This window comes from Erpetoichthys calabaricus, chromosome 5, assembly GCF_900747795.2.
Source record: "Erpetoichthys calabaricus chromosome 5, fErpCal1.3, whole genome shotgun sequence".
Lineage (NCBI taxonomy): Eukaryota > Metazoa > Chordata > Cladistia > Polypteriformes > Polypteridae > Erpetoichthys > Erpetoichthys calabaricus.
Genome location: NC_041398.2, coordinates 251,900,964 through 251,910,114, shown reverse-complemented (window position 1 = coordinate 251,910,114; position 9,151 = coordinate 251,900,964). Strand labels below are relative to the sequence as shown.

Genomic DNA, 9,151 nt, shown 5'->3' with positions numbered 1-9,151 from the left:
CTTTAGGAAGACCTCCTGGCCCCTCCACCACATGACCTGACCAGTGACATTAGTGACCAGGCTGAGGGGGCTGACACCTGTGAGTCAACTTGGTGAGATGAGGTGGATGAGACCCACAGCACAGCAGTACCACCAACACAAAGCAGGTGTGACGGGGACGTCCTTGGGGTCCACTAGGACCGAGTGCCAGCTGACCACTTGTGATATCGGGGTGTTGTCATTAACTGTCCAGTAAGCGAGGAGCTGACTGCTAAGCCACCCTACGTAACCCATTAGGTGTGCCCACATCTCTCTAACATTTGGGTTCAAGTTTAGGAAATCGGGCAGTACCCACCATCTTGTCCAGCCGATGCTCAGGTCGGAGACAAGGGTCTGGTCGCTCCAGAAGCCCCTTTATTCCAAGCGTGTCTGTCCGACTCCTTCTGCTCTCCCCACATGAGGCCAACATCCAGGGCCACGACAGTAGGCCGGCGCCAGGTGGAGGGGGGGGGGGGGCGCATCGGGCGCAGCTGTCGCGGGATGTAACCACCATGGCATATCCTGCTGTCAGCACGCCCAGCACAGAGGCGGCGATGGCGGAGGCCGAAGAGCAGCGGCCTTTCGCCGCCCAGCTCTCCAACGTCTACCTGACCATCTTCGCGCTCTTCTGCTTCAAGCTCTTTGTGAAAATCAGCCTGGCCATCCTGAGCCACTACTACATCGTGAAGGGCAACCGCAAAGAGGCGGCCCGCATAGCCGCCGAGTTCTACAGAGTCACCGAAGGTCACAGTAAGTGTGGCGCCGGCGCCAGGTCATGTGGGCTCCTCGCTTTGCCCCTCTGCGGTGATGGGGTCTCCGGTGCACTGCCATCCTCCAAAACGACTGCTTCACAGATGTCAGGGAGTCCTGTGGCATCTCCTGGCACAGACAGTCAGGCTCTTCTGTTCCTCAGGTAGTGGGTGGCACTGTGAGGTGGCCTGTCCAGTAAGTCTCATCCCCTTTGTGTCTATGAGTTATGAAGAGATGGCAGTGCCAGTGCCCTTGGCTGGTGGAGCCCGCTTTGTCTGGGATGTTTGCAGTTGTCATGAGGCTTCTGCTCTATCGATGACGATGCCAGTCCTGGCTGAATGTCACACACCTCGGAGTCCTTAGAAAAGCACATGAAGACCAAGTGACGGCCTGCAGCGAGTGGTGTGGGGGGGGCAAAGTGGCCCGAGAAGGAGCCTTAATGACAGCCAGCAGAAGTGCCAGTGGCTGGAGGGCGTCACTGTATTGTTCTTGTCTGCATTAGGATGGCCCAGAGACTGCACTGCCAATGCTGCTGATGCCATGTCATGCACTGTGGCCGTGCACAGCGTAGTGCCCACTGGTTGCCCAGCCCTGCCCAGTGACGTTCTGGCTGCACTTGTGTCACTTGCACTGTAACAAGAAGCCCGGTGGCCACATACCCCGCTTTATCGTTAGCCTGTCACCGCTGCCCGCATGTCCCCTCTTGTCAGGCTGCTCAGGCTGCAGTTTTGAAGGTGTTGATGCCCACCCTGTTGGGAGGCTGTGAGTCGATGGCACACGCTCTGGCTGGTCGTAGCCTCCGGTCATGCGTGATCCGGTTGCACAGTGACCCCTGGTGCCAGCGCATTTCTTGTTTGTGCTCTGAGTGACACGACAGGAGAGGCCATCGAGTCAGCTGCGCTGCTCTGGGAGTCTGCCGGCCACGGCCCACAACAGGTTAACGCCAAGCGCCAGGCTAAGCAGATTTACAAATAGACGCGACCCCCCTCCCCCACCCTCCTCCGAGCACGGGCGCCATGCAGGAGCCGCCATCTGCACACACAGCCAGGAAGAGGAGCGCCGAGTGTGCGCCCGACAGCCCCTCCAAGCGCAGGCTGTGCTGGGGCCTCCTCACCAGTCAAGGTCAGTGCTTCACGTGTGCCAGGCAGCCAGGCGGGCAAAGGCGAGGGCCCGGAGCTGAGGGGACAGGGGGGTTGGGGGGTCACTGGACTTCTCCTGACAGAAGTGCTGAGGCCTGCCCAGGGCCATGAGCCTCAGGCGGCACCATACGTCAGATCAGACCGCTGGCATGAGGTGGCTTCGGCCGACGGCCCCTCCACTTGACCGGCTTGCTTTTCTAAATTTGCAGGAAATGACTTTTGCTTCTGGCCGCTGGGACTGGCTGGACGTGCCGTGGGGAGACGGAGACCTGGGTATGTCCTCTGCCGTGTCGTGTGTACTGCCCCGTGGCATTGACTTGCTCAGGTTAGTGCCACACCAGATCAGAGGGTGACTGTGGGGGCTTCAAAAGGTGGCGTACTTTTTCTCACTGGCCTGGTTCACCCCCTTGATTTCATGTCCTGTCACCGCAAGATCATCTTATGCTAGTGCTGGGGTTAGGGTGGGCAGGTGGCACTTGGCAGTTGGCAGGAGCAGCTCAGACTTCCTTCAGGTTTCACTCAGGAGGTTCAAACATACAAAGAATTTGTGACTCGGCTGAGGATGCCTGGTGGCTCAGCAGTCAGCGCTCTTGGCTCCCAGTCTGCACAGATATGCAGAATAAAGTGGGCAACTGCCCAGGGTTTTGGGGCACTGTGCCCTCTTTATACCCACATAAAATAGAATCCTACCCATCTGAAGCAGCAGAGTCACCATGAAATTTCAACTTAGAAGAACAGCAGACTGGAGGCTCGCCCATCCACTACCAGGGGTGCCACCAGCTCAAGTTCAAGGTGACAAGAAACACTGCAGAGCCAAATGAAAAAGCGACCTGCTGCAGAGACGGGCCAAAAATAGAGGGGGGGGGGGGAGTATAAAGGTGGCATCTCGACCACAGGGATGGCATGCAGACACCCGTGACAACTGATTAGGCCACCTAGATAGCTGGGCCTTGACTTTGGTGCCACTGCCTGCCGACTCCAGTCTGGTGTCAACAGTCACAATCATGCCCCCCTCACCCCGGCCCACCCCTTGAGATACCCTGCTGGGAGAGGAAGCAGGCACATGGAGGCAGCCTTGGCATAGACGGTAGAAGAGGCCCTGGAAGTATAAGGTGGCCCAGCAGCGTCATGTGGAAATGTGCCCACCAAGTGTCTGAACTTAAGGAAGTTAAGAAAGTCTCACGGGTCATGCCAGGCCATCTCTGGTGGCATGTTTAAAGGTGCCATATTTCATTCAATCCCTCACTCTCCAGGCTGGAAGCCTTCTTGCCTGCCATGGCACCAGAGTTGAGAAGAACTTCACTTGACTGCTCAGAACAGCAGGACTGCGACAGAAATTAGAAAGACACAGGAAAGAGAAACAAACAAAAAAAAGACAAGATGGGCATGGAACGGACAGAAACACACAAAGTGGCAGAGACAGGCTGATAACAAGGAGGGTGAAGGCCAAAAACAAAAGGAAGGGACGATCATAGGGAGAAACAAAGGCAAACCCAAAGAGGGCCCAGCTCAAGGCAGCTAGAGGGGTGGCTTGCCCGCCAGTTTAAAAGGTGTGTGCCCTGCTCGCCATCTCTGACCCAAGTCAGCTGCCAGCCACTGACAAGCCAGTGCTTTATGTGAAAATAAATTCGCCCTGAAAGTCAGAGTGTTGTTTCTTAAACAAATTAAGGCAGGAACTTGTGCCATTGGCCCAGAAAGGCATTTAGTCCCTGCCAGCAGGTGCTGGGCTGTGCCAGCCCCACATGTGCCTGCCCGCCATTTAGTGTCGGCTCACCACATGCAGACCCTTCACGGAGCCGTCAGGTGTGTGTTGTGGTTCTGTGTGAACACAAGAAGGAGGAGTTGTGGTTGTTTGGGTAGTTCAATGCCCACTGTGCCAGGGATAATGCTGGAGACCGTCTTGGCTCAATCCATTCCTCAAAGACCTATCACCGAATCAGGAAGCAGGGAAGGCTGGTTACTAGGTAACAAGAAGGGCAGGTTGCCACAGTAACATGCTTAATGGGAGGCCCTTGTGACTTCAGCTTCTTCGGGTGTCCTCAACCTTCATGGAGCTTTGCAGAACTCCGTGGCCTCTCGCCATCACTAAATTAAGGTCAAGGGTGTAATGGGCATCGGCTTGGCTTGAATTAGTGGCAGGACCACCTGTGCGGCTCCACGCCAAATGCCGAACTTCATGAAGATGTCAACGTAAACCATCTTCTTGTTTATTAAACCACTCGGCTGACTCCTCAGTCACATGCCAGCCTAACTAAAGAAAAGAACACAACACAAGATGCCAGTGTGCGTTCTCAAGGCAATCTGACCAGCTGTGCGTGTCACCAATAAAACTGGCACATCCTCACAGCTCTTGGACTGATTTTCTGTTTCAGTGTGCCAGCTGCTCACTAACTGGAGGAGATGGGCACTGGTGTACTAGCTCCACAGTCACCACCCACACGTCTTCAGGTGCCAGCTGGCAGTCCAGTGACATGCTTACTGAGCAATGTGCCACCCCTTATGTGCCATTCAGCTCACCGTAGCCTCAAAAGCAACTTGTTCAACAGGTGGCCTGTTTCAGCTGATCGCTACAGGCCATGAAAGACGTGCCAGCTCTGGAGTTGCTGGAGCGATGAAGGACCATATTGGCATCGCAGTTCTTGGCTTTGCCATTAATTTAGTTTAGCATTGTGACAATGAAATCATCATGAAGTCATTTTCACATGGGGTTTTGTCACTGGTGCAGCCATTGCCACTGACACTGACTGATTTCTCCAAGGTGCCATCATATTTTCCACGAACATGCCCCTCGAGAGTTACCATGAATGCCATGAGCTATTTTCAGGGTTCCCTTCTTGTGGCTCCATGTCACCTGCTCTCACCGGTCATTGCTGGTCTATGCCAGGGTGCCCTTTTCCAGGTGTTGTGAGTTGGATTGGTTTTGCTGTCACGTGCACAGTGGGTCAGTGACAACAACATCCTTAGTCTTATACCCCCGCCCAGTGGAAGTGCCCTGCTTAGTGCCAGGCCTTGGTTTTGGGCTCTGCCCTTGAGTGGTTGGCACCCCAGTGACAGCTGTGTCCCTTTATTATCCGTCTTATAGATGGGTGAAGGTGCCAACGTCTGGAATGCTGCAGGGGTCATCCTGGACATCAACTCAGGTGTGTAAGAATGACAGATGGGTACCTGGCTGCCAGCTCACTTTGGAATGCCACTCTGTGAAATTTGATGTCAGCTTTGGCTTGTTCAGTTGTCAGGTCAGTGTGTGCCACTCCTTACCTGCTGTGACTTTTCACTCTGCGCTCATGATGCCAGTGTGTGCCATTCTTGAGTCACTGTGACTTAAGACATCATGTGAGTGTGGCCCAGCTCCTTGTGTGCCACTCATACCCAGTCTCAGTTTGAGTGATGCTCAGTCAGCTACTGGGTCAGTGCGTGCCACCTGGCACCCAGGGTGGAAGGTGGCTTGTGAAGCATGTGACCAGATCAAGGCAGGGCGACGGAGGAAGCACCAGAGGTGGCATGAGCTCAGATGTCATGGCAGAGACTGTAAGAACGATGTCTTCTGTTGACAGGTTCCTGGGCGGACCGCTCACCTCTGCATGAAGCTGCCAGTCAGGGGCGCCTGCTGTCCCTCAAGACACTGCTCTCCCAGGTAAGAGACTGGCATCTTGTAAACTTCCTGCTCTGCTCCAAACAACTGTATCCAGCTGGCACCTGATGTGGGCCAAGACCCCCACAGAGCTACTCAGTCCTGTTGTAGTGCCCCCTCCCTGGGGGTCTCTTTTCAATTTTCTCTTGTTTTTCTTGTTGAAGGGCTACAGCGTGAACATCCTGACAATCGACCATGTCACCCCTCTGCACGAAGCCTGCCTGGGAGGCCACATTGCGTGTGCTCGTGCCCTGCTGGAGGCGGGTGCCAATGTAAGTGGGCATGTTCTGTTTTGCTAAGAGGCTCTGCCAAGGAGTTCTGCCTAAGGGCACGTTGGCACAAATGGCACAGGACACATCCATGAAGGTTACTTTGCTCCACAGGTGAATGCTGGCACAATCGATGGCATAACCCCACTCTTCAATGGCTGTTCTCATGGAAGTACCGCCTGTGTCGAGCTGCTCCTGGACTATGGTGCCAGTGTACTGTGTGACATGTGCCAGCCTTCACCACTGCATGAGGCCACTAGGAAGGGTGAGTTTTGCCAACGTTGAGGTCACCACATGAGTGAGATGTTGAGTGGGCAGTGCCAGAGTGGTGGATGACTTGCTGGCACTGAGAAGTGTCGAGAGTGAGTGGCATGAGGGTTTTGGCATGGTGGTTACTGGGGTGGGGTATGAGGACACCACAAGCAATTGGGTGCAAAATGCCTTATACCATCTCTGGTTATTGTGCCTCCCCTGGTAGGTCCCTCCAGTCTTGCCTGGCATTGTTGGCCTGCAGGGGACGCAGTCACTCCTCCTCCTCCTCCTCATCCTCCTTCTCTTGTCCCTTGCTGCTATAAGAAGGCCGAGGCTGAAAAGTCCAGAGACCATGTAAAATAAGGGTTGTTAGGGTGGGGTTCAAGGGTTAAAGGAAGGGTTGAATGGAGGTAATCTGACTGATTATGGGATGTATTTCAAATTGTGTTGGAATGTCACAACAGGCAGCAGGACATACAGAGATGTGACCCGGTTAGGGGGCATTTGAGGGAAGTGATATTGTGTGACATGGGGCATTAGCACACCACACAAGAGATGCCGGGCAGATCAACACCATCAAATGAATGTGCCAGTTGCTTGGGCTTGTTAATGATGCCAACTTCCTAGGGGAACTGGTAGGGGGCAGAGGTGGGTACTGGCCTGGGGTCTGCCCAGGATCAGTGTGCCCAGTCCATGGAGCCTGGCTAGGACCTTCTGCACGGCCTATAGGGGGAGCTCTCTCCCTGCTCCTGTTTGCCTCCGTTATAAAGACCTTCTGAGACCCTCCTGCAGCCCTCCCAATGGGGGCACAACATGAGCCAAGCCCAGCACAAGAAACAAATTCTTAACCCCTGCCATCAAAGGGGTTATCAGTTGGGTGGGGGGGGGGGTCTCATTTGAAACGCTCTGCCACTTTGTGGGTTCATTCAGGCTGACCAGATGGACCCCTAAAATCCTGGTGGGACTGTAGCAGATGTTTTCATCCCTCAATGCCAGCCTCTAGTAGGTGACCCCAAATGCTTAGTCACCAGTCAGTGGGGGTTGTGATGCTATTGGAACCCCCCCATCATATAGCGCCTTTCACAAACTAGCCCTGAACTGTGAGGCTCCGTGTCCCTGGTGGCTCCTTTTGACAGAGGCTGGCACACAGGATGTGGACTCACAGATATGGCGGCTTTCGTGGTTCTTCTTCAGTCCTCTTTGCATTTTGTCTTCCAGGAAAGACGGACTGCGTGGAAGCCCTGCTGTCGTGGGGCGCAGATGCCGACCTCGAGATTCCTCACTTGGGGACGCCGCTCTACCTGGCCTGCGTCTTCCAGCACCTGCACTGTGCCAGCAAGCTACTTGATGGAGGTGAGTGGGCACGCTGTACCCGTGGGTGTGCCAGGAGGAAAGAGCGAATGTTGGGCAGACGCTGCTCACTGCACGTTTGGACATCCACGGTGTGACTTTTAACTCTGGCTTTGCCACGAAGGTGACATTGGCAGGGAAGCGAGGGCCACTCTGGCTGCAGGTAGGCACTCAGGTCCTTCTGCAGTTTGGTGGGTATGGATGGCACGCCACAGGCGAATCCTCTCTTTCATGATTACCTATCTGGCCATCTTGTTCCCCAGTGTGCCGCTGCACATGCTCCCCATCTGCCAGTGCACAATCTTTAGGCTCAAAGGGTCATTTTGGCTGCAGTCCGAGACTTTGAAACGTAAATCTTACAATTTCTCACATAAATAAAGGAGGTCCTCCTCACTCAGGTCTTAGTGGTCCGCTGGCTACTCAGTCCACTGGCCCCTCGCCCTTCCAACCTCAATTTCGACGACTCGGGTGACTCTGAACTCAGGCGTGCCATCCTGAGCCACAGTGCCCCCTGCTGCTTCTTCTGCGTCAGCAGAGTCATCACATGAGTCCCCTGACGCAGGTGGCCTGCTGTCCCTTAGTGGAGGTCCCTGTTGCTCCTCCAGACTTCTTAGTTTGGACTCCACTCTTGACGCGGTTCGTCCTCTGATGACAATGATGATGGCTCACCTGTCCCCATGTGCCTTTTGTCTTTGACAGGCGCCCAAGTTCAGAAGGGCCGATTCCTCGACACGCCACTTCACGCTGCGGCCCAGCAGAGTAGCCTCGAGATGGTCCAACTGCTGCTGGACTTCGGGGCCGACATCAACGCCAGAAACATGGACCTCAAGAGGGCCGCGGAGGTGGCTGCCCCCAGCAGCGTGATGGAGGGTTACCTGTTGATGCACGAAGGTAGGCGGCCGGCGTTGCTCGTCTGTCCGACAGACCTTCGGCGTCCATCACCTCCGTCTCACTGTCCTCTCCTGGTTTGTCCTGCAGTGACCCCGTCCTCCCTGCTCCAGATGTGCAGACTGAAGATTCGCCAGAGCCTGGGACGGGCGCGGCTGCACCTTATTCCTCAGCTTCAGCTGCCCACCTCTCTGCAGAACTTCCTGCAGCACCGATAGCGAAGGACCTCTGGGTGGCACCGCCAGCTGCCTCGCCCGTGTCCTGACTTGGGGAGCTACGGGATCAAGCGAGGTGCTGGGCACTCCGTTGGCAGGCCGAGGTCCCCCCGGTGATTGCCAACATGCAACGGGCATGTAGTGCATGTGACATCCAGAGGGCTGGCATGTGCCAAGGACTGATGGGCAAAGCGAGGACACGAGCTGGCAAGAACTCACCCAAAGGTCAAGACCTGAGCCCCTAGCCACCTGCTGCCCACCCACCTTCACTCCGTGCCTTGACTCGCCGGTCCGCCTAGTGGCCGCTGGGCATCTCAGCTTGGTCTGTCTTGTGTGCGCAGCAGTGTGGCAGTGAATGACATTAGGTTGTCACTGCTGGCACACCGGGCACTCTTAGGATACACGAGCTGGGGACATCGCTGAGGGGCTGGTCGCCGTGTGTTTGCTTTCATTTGATTTTCTGCTTCAGTAAATTGTTTTCCTGACTTGTCATTAGCCGTTCACTTTTGGGATGGCCACCCTGGGTGATGCTGACCCCTAACGCGCTCGACGGTCAGTTTCAGTAACTACTGTGATGCCACATTTGCTTTGCTGTTTAGGCCACTGTCTGGGCATCTGTGAGCTGGTGGTCACAGGTGG

The 9,151-nt window shown here is 55.3% G+C and overlaps 1 protein-coding gene across 3 annotated transcripts; it reads left to right on the top strand.

Moving 5' to 3' along the window:
- The first annotated feature begins 511 nt into the window (after window positions 1-511).
- asb5b (ankyrin repeat and SOCS box containing 5b) lies at window positions 512-8,705 on the top strand. Of its 3 annotated transcripts, XM_051927627.1 has the most exons (8): window positions 1,745-1,890; window positions 2,117-2,180; window positions 5,462-5,541; window positions 5,703-5,810; window positions 5,922-6,072; window positions 7,278-7,412; window positions 8,109-8,300; window positions 8,388-8,705. In XM_051927627.1, the coding sequence occupies exons 2-8, from the start codon at window positions 2,120-2,122 to the stop codon at window positions 8,513-8,515; spliced, it is 855 nt and encodes a 284-aa protein (XP_051783587.1). In that variant the 5' UTR covers window positions 1,745-1,890; window positions 2,117-2,119; the 3' UTR covers window positions 8,516-8,705. The 3 variants fall into 3 exon arrangements, with proteins under 3 accessions (XP_028646988.2, XP_051783586.1, XP_051783587.1); XM_028791155.2 differs by lacking the exons at window positions 1,745-1,890; window positions 2,117-2,180 and adding an exon at window positions 512-768; XM_051927626.1 differs by lacking the exon at window positions 2,117-2,180 and having other exon boundaries at window positions 1,597-1,890.
- The last annotated feature ends 446 nt before the right edge of the window (window positions 8,706-9,151 follow it).